This window comes from Catharus ustulatus, chromosome 1 (assembly GCF_009819885.2).
Source record: "Catharus ustulatus isolate bCatUst1 chromosome 1, bCatUst1.pri.v2, whole genome shotgun sequence".
Classification (NCBI taxonomy): Eukaryota; Metazoa; Chordata; class Aves; order Passeriformes; family Turdidae; genus Catharus; species Catharus ustulatus.
In genome coordinates this window covers 55245231-55265715 of record NC_046221.1, presented here as the reverse complement: position 1 = coordinate 55265715, position 20485 = coordinate 55245231, and the positions used below count along the sequence as shown (strand labels likewise).

The following is a 20485-nucleotide window of genomic DNA, read 5'->3' as shown; positions in this document are numbered from 1 at the left end:
AATTGATAATTTTCCAAAAATTTTTCCCTCTCCTGTGTAAGATACAGCTTATTTCTGACCAGAAGTGAACATGGAAGTCTTACCAAGAATTTGAGAGACTTGCACTAGTTTTCTGTCATTAGTACAGAGAACTTCCAAGACTGCTCTTAACTTATTTTGCTAACCCATCCAACCATTTCTCCATGTCCTTGTTGCCCGAATCACCAGGGACTGTTGCCAGTTACTTTTGTCCTACTTAAGCAAAATATGTTTTAATATGACCTAGAAAAATAAGTAAGTAAATATAAAGCAGAGAAAGGAATTAGTCGTTGGATAAGGAGTCTAATTCTTACCCTTTGGAAAAGCAGGGAACCAAGTTATTCCTGACTTTGCTTAAAGAATTAGATCTTATGTCTCCTTGTGTGGATGCACAGAAAGTGTTTCAGAGTTTAAAGCTGTCCCAAGAAACTCGACTGATGCTCTACAAGGATCCTCATCCCACTCTCACTTAAGTAAGCCAGCTCAACCTTATCTCAGATGTGCTGATAGTTGGCAGAAGAAACACTCAAGGTACTTTTCTTCCATGGCAATAGTGTGCATAGTAACATAGAGAATGCATTAGATTGCAAAACCACCTTCTCTGTAAGCAGATGCCAGCAGCACTTAAGATACTTCACTTGGTTTTCCACTTCTAAATTGGGCATGAATAGGAGAGGGAAGGCTGCCTTATGTTTTGTTGATGGGTAGCAGTTTGATTAGAATGATAATGAATGTCCCTTTCACTGCAGGGTGAAGTATATTTCCTGATCAATCCCATAGGTATTTTCTTGTTTATTTTTCCTTCAGTTGTTAGCTACCATCATACTGGGGCTTTTAATGAGGTGACAAATTCCAGATGCATGTTTCTAATCCTCTCCTTGCCAGGCTTCATGGCATATTTATAAAACAGCAGGAATGTTTTTGAGTATGAGTGGTAGGCAAGTGTCCACAGCAATAGATACAGCACGGCTGATGTCACTGAGTCAGTGAAGGACTCAGCCACAGGGAGGGGGACCCATTATCCCCTGCCCTCAGAGCCTCACCATGGTGTTTCTGTTTGTGGTTTTTTTTAACCCATTTCACTGCCTACCTGTCCAGACTCTAAGGTCTGCACTTGGTTATGAGAATATTGAGGGAGACAGGGTGGAAAGCTGTGCTGAAGTTAGGGTAATGACATCTCCTGCTCTCTGGTTTGTCCATAGATGGCTTCCACTGTCAGTGTAGTGCTAGAAGCTCTTCTTAATGGACTTAGTGTCCCTTCCAACTACTAGTTGTAGGTGAGGTTTGGCTTTTCTAACATCACACCTACTTGTATATGTGATGATTTCTAAATGCCTCCTTGGTAGCCTGTATCTTCTTCTACCTCCTAAATACTGACTTTTTGCATCTGAGTTCTGCTGTGGGTTTCTTGTCTATAGTAAGTCTTGACTTCTCAAAGGTGTGCTACTACATGAAAGACCTCCAGAAAGAAACATGGACATTTTCTCTGGAAGGAAGTGTTAATCATTGCTGTTGGTAATTATGTGAAGAACAGAACAGAGACGACTGGCATCTCATAGTATCTTCTAATTCTTATCCTGAATTAATGCTGAAAGCAGGTGGAAGTGCTGTATTTTTGGGATGTTTCCACTGTAGAAACCAGTTTACTGCATACAGCAGACAACTACACATGTACACATTTGTGTTGATGAAATCTGTTTATTTTTCAATTAGAATTAGTATAAGAATACTAATGGAAACCTTAGAAATGAATGTTTGCTAATATTCTTCATGTTTAAAACAAGTTCCTGCCCTGCATGGGAAGAGTAACTTATTTTTCTTATTGTCTAGAAAAATGAGGAATATATTAAGTTTGTGGTTTTTCATGGGTTTTGAAAATGAATTTTTTGCACATTTCCACATGATTCTATTACTTTACCAATTAAGTTTTATTGTACTTACCACACACCCGTATTCATCTGGGTTTTGAATATGAGTCCTTATATTCTTTGTGATCAGTCCATAATAATTCTGTGCATTATCAAGAACCTGCAAAGTGTCCCACATGAAAACATTAAAAAATGTGTTTTCTCTTGCTGTTACTCAGATAGCTTAGAGGGCACTTCTTCCATGAACATGTGCGCAAGAGACTGAGAAAGCACCCCAAAACAGACACTGGGTGTGTTGCATGATGGTGGCTATTGTCTGTGCTCCACATCCTGTTATGTTTACTGTTGTTCATTAAGTTTGCTTTCCTGATGGTACACTTAGTTTTCCATTGCAATTACAGCTGCATGGAGTGTCAGCAGGTGTGTGCATAGGGCAGTAATATAGCTGCTGATTTATCCTTTCATTTGATTTGAAGCCAAGAGGGAGGAGGGAGAGGGGAAGCAGTGTGATAGTTTTGCATGCTTCCAGGTGCCTTGAATAGCTGGCACTGTACAGAAACAGAGACCTGGATTCACTCCAGTGTCACCACTTATGCAGTGAGCAGACTCAGGAAGGGCCTGTTTGCAGATGTAGTTCAATACAAGAACGTAAGTGCACGGTTTGTGTCTGGAGGAGAACAGCAGTAATTACCAGACCATCCATATAAAAGGCAACAGAAACCCACCACCATTGCTCAGTCCTGCGTTGCCTTAAACAATGACAAAGCAAAATGTTACAACTAGCTCCAAAAGTCAGTGCCCTTGGGGTGGCTTACTCCTTGTTCCAAATAAGAGACTGGTGTTACAAAGCAGGTAGGTGCCTTGCCAGAAACTGGAATTTCCTTCAATTAATCAGTTATCTAAAGGAATCGAGGGTGAATTAGGCTACCAAATTAACATCCAGCTCAGCTTGCTAGGAGTAGGTCCTGGAGAGGGGTTTAATGTCTCAACCTTCACAGGCCATCAGACAGGTGATGGACCTAATTTCAATTTTAAAGCTTGGGATGATTTTGGAGTTGGAGACTGACGAATAACCAGGTATAGACAGCTGATTCTGAGAAAGGTGAGGAAAGAGGAAAAGAGGGCATCCTCTGTGGGGTACTCCCCTGGCTGAGGTGGAGCCGAGAATCCAGTCCCATCCCCTTCTCATTTCCAGAGGATGTGATAACCATAGTAGTGACTTACCATGAGTGAGCCTCACTTTTTCCTGTGGAGGATGTTTGATTTGAAATACTCATCAGGTCTTAATTCTTCCATGTCCCAGGTAAGAACCCTAATGAGAGGCTGAGAATCAGTTTCCTCTGGCTTCCTGTCTGTGGGACAAAAAGGGTTGCGCCTGGTTTGATCTTCAGTGGACAGTGTCAAAGTGCATTCTGACACCTAAGTAATCTTGAAGTTCTAATCCTTTCTAAGTAGGGAAACCCTGAATTAAAGTTTTGAAAGACTTGGTGGCACTTAACAGTTGGCCATTACTACTTCTCTGCATTTGATCATGCAATGGCTCGGTGCAGGAAAAAAAGCTTTACTATGTGTTAGTATCTTAAATTGAGGCAGACAACAAATTCCTGGATGCCCATTGCCCCCTGCCAGCAGATTGCTTATGATTTCCCAAAGTAGGGATGAGATGCAGTAGGACTGCCCACCCACTGGGAGCAGCTTGATATATGAAGAACTAATCATCTGTTTAATAAGGGGCCTGATGATTAACTACAAGTCCTCATTCCTGTTGATATGAGAAATTTACAATTCCACCTCCAAAAAATTCAAAAGTGTCAGAGGCATTATCTGTGGCTTACTTTTGTCAGAGCCTTAGGCAATGCTCTGCTTTGTTCTGTGAAAGAAAAGCGTTTAGTCTGTGTTGAAAAATGGTTGTTTAAGGCTCTGTATACTGCCAAAGCCCAAACACTGCAATTCTTTCTAGGTTCTGCCACAAGGGGAGCAGAGAAAATTTTTAGATGGATATGTACTGACCAGAAAGCCATGCAGTACTTTTACAGACAGCAAAGACAGTTCCTCTGTAGGGTGACTTTCTGCTTGGGATCTGGGAAGAGATGGCTGGAGTTATGGCAAACCTTTGGGTAGCAGAAGATTATGAGGATTGATGGAAGCACCTGAGCAAATACTTCTCGTCCCATCAGAAGTGGGAGAGGATTTCTGTATTCTGCTGAGCTCTTGCACAGAGATGGTGTTTATAGGCTCTTCACCTAAAGAGTAATTGAGAAATAAGCCCTTTTTCATCTGTTGCCTGCTCTGGTTTTTCACCTCTGTGTGAAGGACAGGAGCCAAGTATCTTGTCTTGTAGGAGATTTTAGTTGTGTCAAAGTACACAAAGGACTCTGATCTGAGAAAATATTGTTTCTATCTCAGTTGTTTCTACTCCGTAGAAAAAAATTGCCTGACAACCTTTTTCCTTTTTTTTTTTGTCTTGCATTTTCTTATGTAGTTAAGGGCTGTGTGATTTACCAAGTACAGTAAATTCATGAATACAAGCCGCACTGAGTATAAGCCGCATCTCTGGGTATTGGCAAATATTTCGTTTTTTGTCCATAAATAAGCCGCACCTGAATATAAGCCGCTCTGTGGTTCGCAGCGAGGACCCGCGTGCAACAAAGTTGCCAAATACTAACTGGGGGCTGCTGACGGGGCCAGGTGGCCCAGCTTGGTGGTGCCGCTCGGGGCTGGCCGCCGCCTCTGGGTTCGCTCACCCCGGCCCTGCTCCCGCTGCAGCGCTGGCCGGGCACGGAGAGCGCACCCCACTCGCGCCGCGGCGCTGGCCGAGCACGGAGCACCCCCTGCTCCCACCACGGCGGCAGAGGGCAGGGGCAGAGCCCCCCCCCCCCTCCTCCCCGAGCTGCGGTAATGGCGGCGCGGGGCTCCCATTAGCTCCCCGAGCCGCGGCAATGGCGGCGCGGGCCCCCCTCCTCTTCCCCGGCCGTGGCAATGGCGGCGCAGGCTCCCCTCGTCTCTCCCCTGGACTGCGGCAGAGGAGGGGAGAGCTCTCCCGCCTCTCTCCCCGCCCCCCGTGCTGCCTGCAGGGAGCCAGGGCAACAGAGTAACACTGTAACAATCACGGAATGCCAGCTTTTACTGGCAGGTGCTTGGCTCGGCACCCTGGCTGGCACGTCTGGGGTTGTAAATGTCAGAAAATTATTCACATATTAGCCGCTCCCGAGTATTAGCCGCACTTCCAGGTTTCCACCAAAATTTTTGTCAAATTGCTGCGGCTTGTATTCGTGAAATTACTGTACCTGGATAACTATCTCTCTAATGCTATCCTTGTAGCAGTGATTTCACTTTGAAGTACAGATGTGCACTGAGGTCACAGCTGCATTCACCTATGAAGCAACTGTATTTATTGTAATAAACTTAACTATTCATACTTATCAGACCTGTTTTTTACAAGGCACTGTTATTGCATATGCTGAGAGATCTTTGCTATTTATAAAAAGATAAATTATTTTGGTGCTGAGAACCTGTAACTGCAGGCGACTGTGGTAGAATCATGTCTGCTGGAAATTAGGCCAAGGAGACACAAATGACCCTAAGACCAAGGCCAGAATGCAGATGTTCCCATGACTCTGCTCCACCTGCCAAAGACCTTACCTGTCTTACTGCTCCTCAAGCACTTGGGTGAATGCCAGTGGAAGGATGTGGCCTTTGTGTTGCAGCATCTTTCTGGAGAGAGGTTAAACCACTTTGAGACTCAAAAACAGTTACTTAGATGGGACTTGTGAGTGCAGAGATGGACTGTGTTTTGATTTCCATGTTCTGTGGGCACCTGTAGCAACACAGATTCCTTGGGATAACCCCTCCATTGTGTGGTGTTCTTCTCCATGTCTACAGCCAATAGTCTGTGTCTTTCCTTAGACAGCAGTACAGGCAATGGATTTGCTTTGAAGACTGCATTTTTATGGAAAGATGGAAATGCACCTGTGGAATGTTGGAAATGAATAGAAGTTTAGGTAAACTTGGTAGAAAAATAACTCTTTCTTAGGTACATAGTACACCTTCTGTTGATCTTTCCCATTTTTCACCTGTCAGGTCTCAGTCTTGTGGCAGTGACATCACTCCTCTTTGATAGCACAGCCACAACTCAGAACTTCATCAGAATTGTTTCTGCTAGTCACTTTGTGGTGATTGCTTGCTTTTTCTTTATGTTTCAAGGCTTGCTTTTTCTCTGTTCAGCATCATTGTGTCCTGGCAGTTGAGCTGCAAGCAGATTAGATTACTTCATTTTTAAAACTTTTTTTGTTCTAGAACAAGTAAATGCATATGCACACTTCAACTGTCTGCTATCATCTGTTCCATGGGAGCAGACCTGAACCTTCTGTCTTTGGAGGCTCAGCATTGAATCTGCCTGGAGATGACCAAACCTCAGCAGTTCACCCCTTACAGTTCTTACGACTCCTGGTCTTTTGCCCGTGCCAATATTAGGGCTGCATTCGGCACTTCCTCAGCTTCGCCTAATGCCACACCAACCACCAAAATGTCTCCTTTGTGTTCTTAGCTTTGGTCTACTGCTGTATTTTCATTTACACACTCCCCTGACTGTGTACATTACACTGTCCCCTTTAGTTTTCTTTCCCCCTCCACTCCAAAACTGCCAGTGCTTCTTTTGTTTCAGTGAATCCCAATTTGTATCATAGAATTTACATACCCATGTATAATCATTTAACCTATGACTGGTGACCTTTTTTTGGAATTCATGTCAGACTTGTCTTCAAAACAAGGTGAGGTTAGAGATGATGCAGTTTACTACATCTGGTTGTTGATGTGAGATTGTGGTTTTATTTTACCTGCTCTATCTCTGTGTATACAGTAGGGTTTCTGCCACTACATGTGGGTTGACAATTTCTGTTTCGTTTCAGTCTTCCAAAATACATTACTAATCAAACACCTTAAACGTTAAATTGGGTTTTGGCCCATATGATGTAAAACATCTAGAGAAAAAAACCTAAGAATACTACAGCTTCTATTTATTTCAAAGATGTGATGGTGGTAGGGAATGCAGCTCTTTGCTGCAGCAACTCTTGTAGGAAGGGATTTGTTCAACTGTGTAGGTGCAGGTATAACTGGAGAAGAGCTATTGGACCATTTCATTGAGCAGCTATTATCCACAGATCACTTGGTTTGTAATGGTTTGGGTCATACCGTATATCTTTATGTGAAACTCTATGCTTTACTTGTCCATGAAGGAAGGAAGTTCAGTGCCATGATTTAAGTGTGAACCCAGATAAAAATCTTGTCCCTGTAACCTGACACACAACTTTGATGGGTGACAGCAGTTCTTTGGTGTGCCAGCAGTGCAAGATACTGGACATGCACATACAGTCCATTCATTCCACTGAATTATGAATGAAAAGATTTTCCTTCTAAATCATAAATCCCATTGCAGACAGTTTTTGAGAGACTGTATTCTTGGTGAAGTTGCAGATCAGCAAAGCAACTAATTATGTCTTATCCTGTGTCATAGGTTAATTTTTGATCAATGAAATGAACATTGTCTTAGAGAAATGCAGTTCTTGGGATCATCACTGATCTGTGAAAAGAGGGAAATTGACTTTAGGAAAGTCTTCTATAAATGGGTTCAGTCCAGTTTTGATTGATAGTAAGGCACATTCTGCTTCAGCTGGCTTTGGGCACACTGATCCTTCCTTGTAAAGCAAAGCCAAAGCATGGGTTCAATTTAAAGAAAATGCATACCAGTTCAATGTGCATGTGCTTAATTGTGGGTTTTTTTAATGAACCAGGGTTTTAATTCTGCTGTGATTTGCCGCCAGGCAGTGAGAGACAGTACATCAAAGACTGATTATACTTAAGCTTGCAAGTTACTCTATTAATAAGCTGATTTTGTTGTTGACTTTTGCCAGCTAGTAAATATGGCTTTTGTAATTAAGTTAATTGTCATGTAATTGGGATCAATATTGTCAGGAGTTGGGTTGTTTTTCCATACTGTGTTGAATCAAGAACAAGAGATCAGCAGAGCTTTTGCTGTAGTCTGATGGCAGTATCAGCAAATGGAATGTTCACTCTTCCAGTCTTTTTTGGTGCTGCTGTGAAGTGGTGGGGAGTACAAACAGCAGGTTGGCATCATCTTGATTCCAGCCTTGATTCCAGGCTCCTACATATGGGTACATGTGTCCGTTCTCACAGGCGCACAGAATAAAGAACCTGTTTTGTTTTATCGGTACAAAGTGACAAAGTTACCAGTGTCAGATCTCAAAGGATTGTGAGGATTGTGGTAGTGGTTTACTTTCACAGCTCTACCCAGCAAATGCAGTGCTCAGCCTGCGATGAGCTGGCTCGGAAAGCTTACTGACTCCCAGGAATTGCAGCCAGGATGAGAGGCTCCTCCATCCTTTGCATCGTTGTTTTCAACGATTTGAAAATTCAGTCACCTGAAATTTCTTTGATGGCCTGTTTGTTTGTCAGTCAGTGATGTCAGGAGCTTCATAAATATTCAGCAGTGTAGTCTTTCTGCTTTCCAGCTGGTGCTTTAGCTTTCTTTTGCAGGAATAAAAGCTAAGCCATTGAGACTTTAAAAATGGTGCTGACTCATAACCTGGGTAATTTACAGATAAAAAATAGATTGAGGTACTATATTTCTCTACAGATGCTCCTTTAATTTTGATGGTTTGAATCACCATAATTATATATATTAAAATAGGCATTTCTCATCTCTTCTGGCTCTGGAGAAAACAGGTACAAAATAAGCAAGGCAGGGGTGGGCATGGGGGAGGTGTGTGTGCAGTCTCTCTGACCTCTCTGTTTAAGTTTTATTACAGGTGAAGCTCTTGGGGCTCTGGGAAATGGTGCCTCCACTCTCCATTCTGTGTGTGGTCAGATGTAGGTGTTTGGACTGACAGAGCCAGCGTGTGGAGGCAGAGATAGACTGCTCACATTCCAAAAATCCTTCTTTTTATCTTTGTCCTAATGGACTCAAGAAGGGCTTCTGGATTTAAGGGCTCTGTTCCTTCTCTGCTCTTCTGGCCTAACAAAATCCTTGCTGTGCAACATCAGCCAAGGGGGCAAGTACCCATCACCATGGGTTAAGTGCTCCAACCAAAGTATATTGAAGACCAGAGGGGTACTATGAGCACTGGTGTAGCAGAAGAGAGCAGCTTGCAGCCCTTTTCATGAGGAACCTCAATCTGTCTTTCACTTCAACATATGTCTTGAAAGCTCCTGTTGGGTTGAACCACTGTGGAAGCATGGAGGAATATTTAATTTCATGGTGCCAAGGAGACTGAAGTTAATGCTCACTCGCTAAGTCTTGTTAGTAGTTACGTGAAGTTTGGTAGCTTTAAGTGTGAGAAGTTGTCAGGATCTTGGGAAGCTTTCAAGAAGAAAAGCTGCAGGTGGGTCACTTTCAGGTTCAGTGACAGCAAAGTGGGTGTTTTCTCTTTTGGCTTGAGCAACTTTCTTGGCCTAAGTCTCAAACAGGGTGCCTGAGTCTTAATTAGCCTTGCCATGATGATCATGTCAGATCCCCTGGCTTGCCTGAATAAATCCTACTTATTTGTCATCAGAAGAGTAATAACTGTTTTCACTTGCAAAACAACTGATTATGTATCCATAGAGCATCGCCCTCTAGCCCCAGTTAGAGGCTGAAGCCTATGTGACAATGTATTTTCTGAAGCCTTGTTAATTGAGCATGTAAATGTGTAATTGTCTGTAGAGTTATTCAATTGACATGGTTTTAGTTCGCATACAAATATGGGAGCACAGTCATGCAGTTGAGCAAACCTCCAGGATCAGATGCTTAAATCAATATGTGCATTCTGCACACAGATATGAACACCCTTAAGAAGATTAATCCAATTGTGGTCACCTCCTCTTTTCTTTTTGTATGTGGATGTGCTAATCTGTTTATTTCCATCCAAGTCTGTAACATACCATAGATTCTGTGATAACTTGGTCCTTTTCCCTATTAAGTAGACTTGATTGGTGTGGGAATAGGAATTATTGTAGGAATTGTTCAGAGGTTGCCCTTAACGTATGTGCTTGCTTTTCATGAAGTGGTACCTCGTGCTCACAATGATTGGTGCTGTAATACCTTTAAAAATGTTCTGTGCGTACAAAATTTGAAGTGTGGGGCTTTTTTAGAGGAAAGGCTGCTTTAATAATGGGAGTTGTTGGCAATTGCAGTCTAGTGCAATTTCTGAGAAGGAAAAGAGGGTATAAAATTTGCAAACAATTGGAATTTTCTCTGCACTCAGTGGTTTCTCTGCTTGGAAGCTGCTGATTTCAAAGAAAGGGTGATCTGGCAGTTTTATTGTGGCAGTTCTTGTCTGTTCCAGTGAATAAAACTCCAAACATCTGTTGGGGGTCTGCAATTTTCATTTACTATGAAAGAAAACACTGTGATACTGCTTTTCTTTATAACTTACCTTTTTTTTTTATATAGAATTGAACACCATATTCATCCGTTTTGAGGTGGTTTAAGGTTAAGTGTACAGGAAGGTAGTTTCAATAACATGGAAAAAGTTCCTGATTGGGAATAGAACTGTGCCATGTATATGATTGACAGCTTTATCCAGCCAAGGATAGTCTGTTCTTAAAATAATGCTTTGGTCAGGGGTGGGAATGGTGTCAGGGTTGGGGATGCCGTTTTAATCTGAGCCACAGCCACTCCTCTAACACCCCTGTCTCTTTATTTCTCTGCAGATGTCGCTCCTATGAGGATTGCTGTGGCTCAAGATGCTGTGTAAGAGCTCTCTCTATCCAGCGACTATGGTATTTTTGGTAGGTCCAGGGAATTTGGGAATTTTGTGTTTGTCCTCGTCCTGTTGGTTGGACTTAAATCAGGATATTGCCAGCCCTGGTATTTTAAATATAGTAGGTGCAAGTATGTAGGAAGGTATATGTGTGCATAGAAATGCACGGATTTTGTTTTTTTCTTATACATTCTCCTGATGTTGTAAGAAAATACTAAAATAGGAGGTTAATCATGTAAGACTGACCTTTCCTGCTTCTGCATCCCGCTGCTTTGTATAAGCAGCAGTTCCACTTTTATCCAGAATGCTGAATTCTTTATGGCTGTCCCAGGTACTACCAAGCAGCAACATTCTTCCCTTTTTTTGGGCACTCAGTTTTAAAAGAGGATCATATAAGCAAGATTGTGCTTTTAGGCAGGGTTTAATATATTCTTGCCAGCTGAATTGAGGCTTCAATTAAAAAGGAAGAGAGGTACATTTGTGACTATGAGGATTTCACTGGAGATGACAGCAAAGGAAAAGAAGGCAGAAAGATTGAGCTTGTGAAACCAGCAGCTCAGTAATCTGGATAAAGCTTAAACTAATCAGTGTTATATGCATAATGAAAAAATAAGGTAAATTCTTTTTGGAGTGGAATTTAAGAAAGCACCTGAATAAAACCATCTCATTACAGTAAAGAAAAAGCAAAGATTCTCCTAGAAAACCTGATTTCAGGCATTTTAATGTGGAATTTGAAGACTGATTGAAAAAAAGCCTTTGAAACTGAAACAAATAAACAGTGAAAACCAGAAGCCTGGTGTATACTATAATACAGAGATTTCCCAAAGCTGACTGTGGCATTTCAGTGTACAATCCTTACTGATATAAGTGAAGAGCTCTCTATCTCAATCCCTGGGGTGACGTCATAAATCTCTGTTTTTCTGTTCAGAAAAAAATCCTTTGCAGGAACACTGCCAAAGGGGAATGTATTAATATTGGCTCAGGGAAAAAGAATCTCCTTCTGCTCTCATTTCTAATGTAGAAACAAGAACAGAGTTTTAGCCTTTGAATGAAATAACTCGTGCTGCCAGGCTGCACCACACTGTTCCTCTCAGCCACCTGGGAATTCTCCAGAGGAGATAAGCATGGTGTGTAGGCTTGCCTTTGGCCAACTTCCCTTCCAAAAAAGCACAGTCATTGTCTTCCAGTAAAAAGCCATGAAACAAGATTGCAATTACAAGGCAGAAGAATCATTCCTACTTACAAGAGCTTGCATGAGTCACTGAAGTGTCTGATAACTGATCAAGGAAACACAGTGAAAGCCACTGTGAACAAAATCTGATGTGCCCTTGCTGCATGTTCCTGTTTCCACCACACCAGGGCAAGGAAATGATGAGGACACTTTAGTGAGGTTGAAAAAGATGCTGAGAGGAGGAGAATGGTAGCTAAATCATTTCTTTTTTAGGGAGAATGTAATATCCCACTTAGGAAGCACAGAAGTTTTTCACCATTAGTACTGAATGCTTCAGTCTTCTGGCTTGAGCTTAAGTGCCAGTTACCGTATTTCCCACAGGAGATGAAATTAAAGGGTTGAGTTAATTTAAAAATACCTAACATTCTTATTTTAATGGCAAATGCAGAATAGTATTCCTCTCTGTACTCCACAAACATCCTGAGCAACCTAGATGCTACTAAGCTTGGGGCATGCATCCAAGATGTGCAGTTTGAATCTGTACTGACCTGGCATTCCGGTTTAACATTCCAGTGGCCAAGGTCAGGTATGAATCTGAGCTTTTGAAAAGTTCAGGTGTTTTTACTTCTGAGTTACATGCCAGAGAACTTTGACAATGGTACTAATCACTGAAGATGTCCATAATATATCCATAAGTGCTCTATGAGTGCTATCCCAAATGACAGACCTGCTCTCAAGAGGAAACTTATTTAAGAAACCCTGTTAAAAGTTGGAGGCTGATGTATTCTCAGTCAGCAGTCTGGATTTAAATGCTGCCTGAATGTGCAGGTTTTGACTTCCCTCTTCTTTTTGCCTAGGTTCCTTTTGATGATGGGAGTTTTGTTCTGTTGTGGAGCTGGTTTCTTTATCCGGAGGCGGATGTACCCTCCTCCATTAGTAGAAGAACCTACTTTTAATGTGTCTTACACCAGACAACCAGTCAACACTGCATCAGGTCAGACACTGCTCTTAGAAGTTTCACTGGTTTCTTACTCTGGCCAAGGCACTAAAAATGGTTGGGTTTTGAGCTTTTGTTTCATTGTTTTTTGGAAACTGTGTGATTTGTACAAGGGATTGCACTGCACTAAAACATGCAGCCACCTCCTGCAGTGAGTGATGTCTTCAGCCTTTCCAACAATGTAATTCAGCTGCGGGGTGGAAGTGGTTTTGAAACACATGGGATGACAGAACTTTCAGGTCTGTTTGGTTCCTAATAGCTTTACAGGTGTGTGTCCATGCATGGAAGGAGGCTGGCAAGCTCTCCCTTTATGTTGTAGGCAAAATGATAGGTGTTCAACAGTCACAGGAAGAAAGAGTTTTAAATAGACTTGATAATATCTGGCAGAGGTGAAAGAAAGCCTAGCATTTTCTTCCAGAATCTGGCCATCTTGCAAGTATTTTTGATTTGCCTTCAATGTTCCATGCTGCTGTCTTTCTATGGCAGAATAGTCTTTTCTCCCTTGTTAGTCTGATTGCTGTCTGTCTGGTAAGTCATAACTGTGAGCATCAGGAGGACCTACCTAGTGAGGACTCCTCTGGTAAAACTGCTTTCTAAATTTGTAATTTCTTCCCCTCTGGTAGCTAGTTCCAGTTGGGAACTCTTCTAGGCCAAAATGGTTAAAAAGATGTTACAGATACAAACTGACATTTTACTCACCTTCCTTGTTTAAATCCTAAGGAATTTTTTTAGAGCTCCCATTCTGCATCTGCATCTGTTTTTCTCCTTGACTGAACAGAATATTTTTCAACTGGGTGGAGCCAATCCAACCAGACTAATATTTTTAAGCCTGAAAAATACCCTTGAGTTTATGTGAATAGGGAATGTCTTTGGCTGGATTGATAAACACCAGATTTAAATTTAGAACATGGTTTTACTCTTCCATGGTGCTTCATGGAACATAAATTGTGGGTAAATATAAAATAAGCACAAGCTTTTTGATGACCTGATTATGGCACCTGCTTCCAGACAGTTATTACTATTACTTAAAAGCTCTGGGCTCTGAAGCTAACCCCACCATTTATTTTATTTTTTAGTTTTAGTTTTTCTACTGTTCTAGAAATATTTAACAGCAAAAGCAATGACAATTAGTAGTCAAGCAAGTTCCCATTTTCCACTAGTCACTCTCTGGTTGGTACCAGTAGCCAATTCACTGTTGAGGTGGAGCTCTCAAAATACGACTCATAGCCTGTCTCACTCCTTCGCTGCAGAGATAGCAGCATCTTTCTGCCATTCCAGCAGCATCTGCTGGGCGTGCTTTTCTGGGACCCTGACTGGGAGAATGAAAGGGGAAGATCCCTTAGAAGTTCTGTCATTATAGGAAACACAGACTGGCACCAAAAGAAGAAAACCTGTTGCTTAGCCATGACTTTTTTCCCAGTCTATCTTTATTTAAACAGACAGAGAGAAAGATAAAAAAAATCTAACTTATGTCTTGAGATAGTCTGTGACTTCAGTTGCATTAAGTCATCTTCCACCACCCACTGTGATACCTGAGGAGGATTACACGCCAGCTTTGTTCTTACTGGCAGCAATCTCTGCTACTCCTTACGTGTCATAGCCAAGGAGTTTTGTGTTTGGCCATACATTTCCTTTCCCTGTCCCTGCAGGCTCCGATGTAATCTATTGAATCTATGCGAAGCAATCTTGTCTCATTGTGTTAGCCAGCAGTAACTGACTACAGCTTGGCTCCCTGCTTCATGCAGGTTCACCTCTAAACTGTATTATGCCTAGGAGGGAAATTATCCATCTGAGCCTCACTTTGGCTTATCCACAGATCCAGGACACCACAAAATAATCTCTGAAGTCCTTTTGTAAGACTTGACACCTGAGTCAGGACCACAGTAGAGACTCCTTTGTCCGTCTGGGATCCCACGCCTCTTCTCTGTGCAGACAGAACAGCTTTTCTGTCAGAGCAACTGAACAGGGCTCGCTGTTTTCCCTTTCAAATGGTAGTTGCTTGGGGCAATGGTGCCCTTTGTTTCACTAAGTGATTTCCATTGGATGCAAAACTGAAACTTTTTGGTAGTATCTGAAGAGGTGAATACAGTCCTGCCAGCCTGTTTTGTTTTTTTTTTTTTCCTGAAGGGAGAAAGATACTCCTTGTCTTTGCTCTGATGAACACTTTGAAAAACCTAGTCTGAGTATGCAGAGCACAGGCCCTGAGAGAGCACAGCCTGATGCCTCTGCTGTTGCTGATACCTTTTCTCTCCCTTTTTTTCTTTCTTTCAGGGTCACAACAACCTGGAGTGCCGTATTACACAGATCCAGGTGGACCTGTGATGAATCCCATGGCTATGGCTTTCCACGTCCAGCCCAATTCCCCACAAGGAAACCCGGTTTACCCACCCCCACCTTCCTATTGCAACACACCACCTCCCCCCTATGAGCAGGTGGTGAAATCCTCCACGTGAGGACTCTGGCTCTCTGACCTGACTGTGTGAGAAGAAGGTGCAATTGCAAAATGACCAAGATGGAGGGCACCTGCCCTTTTGAACACTTGCTAGTTCTCCAAGTCCTCTCTCCTTCCCTTCCCTGCACCTTTCCTCATTAAAGTTACTTGCAAAGGGGTGATTTTAATTTTTTTTCTTTTTTTCCTTTTTTTTTTTAGTAGAAGTGGATTTTTTCTTTGTCTTCAAAATGAGAGAAGTTGTCTTTGTAATGCTTTAAATGGAAACCTATATTTAAAACCTGTATGTCTTTTTATTTATTGTTCATTTCAATCAAGGTTTTAATTGCGTCGTGGCAGGTTACTGATAGCAGTTCTTGCAACACCAGAGTGATATGCAACCTCTTAAGACCCCACAGCAGAAATGCCGTCAGCTAAGGGAAACAACAGAGAAAGAGGATAAAGGTAGAAGCAGCAGGGCAATGATTTTACCAGAAATTGTGACTACCATCTCTTTCTGATGTATAACAGGAAGATGCTCTGATAAAGGTCACTGTGACTATAGAGTACCAGTATTGGTTGAGTTGTGGCAGAGGCTTTGCCAAGTGCCCTAGAAAAGAGGGAGTTGTTCCTTTAAATGATGCATCCAAATATTAAGGACTGGGACTTGAGTGTTTCTTGTCCATCACCTGGCTCTGTGATTGGCATCTTGGCTCCCCTTGTTTTGCCAGTGCTGAGATTGCATGAAACAGAGAATGAGGTAGATGTTGGCATGAAAGGAAAGGTGTTACAATCTCAGAGCTACTTGTACCTCTTGATAGACCAGTTAGAAACATATAAGAAAGACATAAGTTTTCTTTCCTAAATTGGAAAATATTTACAGTAAGAAGGGATGGGAGCAGAGGTACAAATTTACTCTCTTTGGCGTTGATGGGAGTTTAGTTCCTGAGAAATAGTATCTTTCATTATAGTCTGCTGCCACAAAGAGTACCAAGTAAAGCTGTCATCTTAGGTGACAGATCTGTAAATCTGCTCTTCTCTCTAGGTCAGAAAAATAGTAACTTTTTGAGACAGGTACTTAATAGCTTTCTTTGACCTGATGCACAGATAATTTGGCTTTCAGTATCTCTTAGCTCTTCATGCATTTTGCTGTGAGTGTTCATGACCAACCCTCTGAATGACCACAAATGAACATCTTCAAATAAACACAGAGCCCCTTTGCCATCAGGGCTCTCACACCCATCCATGTCTAGCAAAAATTTGAAGTTGCTCTGAAACATGACTTTGTACTAATGGGACCTTCTCCCTTTGTTCATATTCAGTCATGTCACTGAGCAGTGACAAAAAGATGCCCTTGCATCCTGCTGTTGAAAAATAACATAGCTTAGGGTTAGGAGGCCCATGTGGTCTTTTGGGTACCGGGTGAATGCTCCTGTGTGGCACCACCCAGGGCTCAGAGGTCTCACTGAGGTGGTTTGGAGTAATCTGAAGACCTGTGCACAAGTAACCAAAGCTTTATTGTGCTGTTCTATGATAGTGGCTTCTGTGAGCTTCTTTCTAGGTACCAAGCTGGATTTGCAAAACCCCCTTTGCCATGAATATGAGTGTCTAACAGAAAAACTTGTAAAGGCCATTGTTTCTGCTGGTGGAGTCAGTAGCCATCTGGAGCAGAGCTAGCACTGGAGGAGTTCATCCCTGCTTACCTGACTTGGATGAAATTGTAACCAAGACTTTCCCTTATTGTGCATCATAATAAGGGACAAAGCAAAGTACTTCTGTGTGTGCAGTCTTTAGGCTTGAGGGACACTTCAGATAACAAAAAAGTACATTTAATAGATGAATCTATAAAAGGTCCATCTGTGCATCACAACTGTATGTATTTTCTAAATTAGCTTGTACTTGAAGTGTAAAAGCTGTGTATGTCACTGAGTATAGTTGTGTTTACAAAACATTTTTTTAAAAGTAATTCCAACCTTTTTCTGTCAATATAAATGGCAACAGACCTCATGTTAATAGATAGATATTGTTAAGTCCTTTTATATTATGAAATGTATCTATGACAGCTGGCATTGTCCTGGACACATTGAATAGAAACCTTTGTACAGTGAAATTCAACTTCAGGTGAAGTTTTCCTCAAGTCTGGCTTGTTTATTTCCTAGTGTTGATGAATGACACCTCACACAGCACAGGGAATTCTCTGCTAGCAAACTTGCTTGGTCTTTTCTTGAAAACACACTACCTCTGTGGGCATCCATATGCATTAACTGCAAATTGTTTACATGTCTTTCCTCTGGCTACCTTGAAATTCTAACAGGATTTTACTTGGCAGTGGTGATGCCCTAGGAGCTGCCATCTGCTGCAGCTTTGCTAATGTGAACTTCCTCATGGGGGTTTGGTGCTTTATCTGCTGGGATTCTCTGGGTGCAGCGACTGCATTCTCTCTCAAACACAAGAGGGATTTTGGTGCCTTGCTGATGAGGCAGGGTGGTGTTTTGACTGCAAAATAAGGTTGGTTGTCATGGCTGGGAGCCCTAGGGATGGAGCACTCCCTGCCCCTTCCAGAGGCACTGGACCAATGAGCAGCTGACTCCCAGCTGGCCTTTGAGATCTCTCAATCTACCTCAGGAAGGTGATTTCTGTGTCTTGTGCCTGTTTGTCTCCTGGTTCTTGCAGTGAGGTGTGATCCAGAGGGGTTAAACATCTTGACAGGACTTGGAGATGCTTTAGTGGAGCCACTGAACCTGGGTGGGGAGCCAGGAACATGAATAATGTAATCCCTTGAGGGCCTTTCTTCAGTTGTGCATCCCCAAAATGTGTCTGATGTATCTCTGAGGAGGCAGGGAGCAGGCAGAGAAGGACACCTTTGAGGTCTCTGCCCCTATGACTTGGCAGCAGGAAGAATGAGAAGGGGGTCAGTGCCCTTCTGTTGAAATCTCCCAACTACAGTAATTTCACGAATACAAGCCGCACCATTTTGACTAAGATTTGGCTCCCAAACCGGAAATGCGGCTAATATTCAGGAGTGGCTAATATGTGAATAATTTTCTGACATTTACAACCTCAGAAGTGCCAGGCAGAGTGCTGAGCCGAGCAGCTGCAAAGCCGGCATTTCGCGATTGTTACAAATTGCTACCCTGTTGCGCCGCGGGTGGAGCCTGGATCCCTGCAGGCAGCACGGGGGGGTGGGGAGAGAGGCGGGAGAGCTCCCTCCTTCCCTCCTCTGCCGCAGCCCGGGGGAGAGACGGGGGGGCCCCGCGCCGCCATTGCCGCAGCTCGGGGAGGAGGCGGGGTGCTCCATCCCCACCCGCCGCGGCAGGAGCAGGCAGGCTCCATCCTGGCCCGCCGCCGCCACGGCAGGAGCAGGGAAACTCCGTCCCCGCCCGCCGCCGCTGCCGTAGGAGCGGGGGAAGCTCCGTCCCTGCCTGCCACCGCGGGGCAGCACCGGGCCGGGGTGACCGAGCCCAGTGGCAGTGGCGGCCGGCCCCGCTGAGCGGCGGCGCCGGGCTTGGCCACCTGGCCCCGTCGGCAGCCCCGAGCGGGCCGAGCCTGCACAGCCCGAGCCGAGCCAGTAAATCCCGCCCTGCCGTGGTTCTGTTACTAATTGGCAACTTTGTTGCACGCAGGTCCTCGCTGCGAACGACAGAGCGGCTTACACTCGGGTGCGGCTTATTTATGGACAAAAACCGAAATGTTTGCCAACACCCAGAGATGCGGCTTATACTCAGTGCGGCTTGTATTCGTGAATTTACTGTATGCTGCTTTATGAGAAGAGGCACCAGGGACTCTTGGTTCACTTTGCATGTAACTCTGGTGGGGTCTGTGTTTCATCATTCTGGGAAGTGACAACTTTTTATGGTGTGTGGAGGTTTTTTTTGGGTTTTTCCCCTTTGGTGCCTCTGTGACAGCTTACACTGATGTAACAACAGCTGGGACTGTATTTTCCAAAAAAAGTATTCAGACCATGTGAAGAAGCAAAGGAGATATTCTTTCTTCCCTGCTTTAAAAAAACCAACTCCAAAACTTCAGAAAGGTTAGCTTCATAATTATACATCCAAAACATCACTTTTTGGCACACGGGTTAGCCAAGAAGCCGTAACACTTTTTCAGATCTAACATTGCTAATTGAGTAGGTGAGCCAGGATGCCTTTATAGGCCCTGTGGCTGTAGGAGCTCTCCCCTCTGATCCCGTCACCAGGAGCTGAGCTGCCTTACAGTTGTACTATTTGGCAGGGAAATGACTACAGAGACAGCACGCAGGTCAAGATCCAGCATGAGACAGCTTTTACAAAGCAACTGCTCGATAATAAGGCAATTAAAGATGAGAGGTGCAACTCACAGCCCTGTTCCAAGCTGCAAGGTGAAGGGGACAGCAGAGAAGGCAGAGGGAACAGTGACAAGCAGCCCTGCCTTCCTGTGCAAATCTGTTATTTTAGCTTTATGCAGTGAGAGGTGTCACAAGGAGGGATGCCTCTTTACCTGTCCCACTCTGCTGCCTAACCCTATCTTACCTAATTGCTACAAGCTGGATTTACCACAATTCACTTGTAGATGTCTAGGACAAGCAGTGGTTTAAAGTCAGATCCCTACACACAAATCATGTACTGTGGTCCTGACTGTGAATCTACATGAAACCAATGAAAACACATGGAAAAAGAAGCGAAGTTTCACTAGGAAAGGCAGCTATATCAAACACCCTGCTGGGCAGGGCTCAGGTAGCACAATGGTGCCTAGCTATGGGGTGACACACAGCACTTCTTCCTATCTACCTCTCATGTGCAATTTAGATGTTAGAGACCTGCTGTGCTAGAAAAGCCCCAATGCAGTTACCCATCTACATCTGAATTTGTACAGAACTGATCCTCTCCATCCAGAAAAAGCAGCAGCTTCTCTTGGTGGCCAAGATGGCCATGAGTAGCACAAAGGCGCTTTGTGAAACAGAAATAGTACCTCTTGCCTGCAGCATACTTGATGTTTCCTTCTGTTAAAGCCTACCTAGAGCAACATTTCAAACTTCCTCAAAGCTGGGAAACAGCTGTTATTCAGCTGGACAGAGATTTCATATATGTGTTTTACAAACCAGTTCATCCTGAGTCTGGCTTTAGCTGCAAACTCTTCAACAGGACCTGTGTGGCCACAAAGGAAAGCAGAGCTTTGCACTAAGCAACGTTCACTAAAAATCACCTGGAAGCAGCAGCAGGAAAGGCACCTGCAGTGCTAAGAAAATGTGAAGATTACAAAAAAAGCAAT

The 20485-nt window shown here is 43.3% G+C and overlaps 1 protein-coding gene across 2 annotated transcripts in view; it reads left to right on the top strand.

Moving 5' to 3' along the window:
• Window positions 1-15543, top strand: part of VOPP1 (VOPP1 WW domain binding protein) — a 64145-nt gene extending 48602 nt beyond the window's left edge. For both annotated transcript variants that reach the window (XM_033074895.2, XM_033074887.2), the window contains exons 3-5: window positions 10593-10670; window positions 12671-12807; window positions 15082-15543. In XM_033074895.2, coding sequence (XP_032930786.1) covers window positions 10593-10670; window positions 12671-12807; window positions 15082-15263 — 397 coding nt within the window. In that variant the 3' untranslated portion in view covers window positions 15264-15543. The remainder of the gene's footprint in view (window positions 1-10592; window positions 10671-12670; window positions 12808-15081) is intronic.
• Window positions 15544-20485: the final 4942 nt, after the last annotated feature.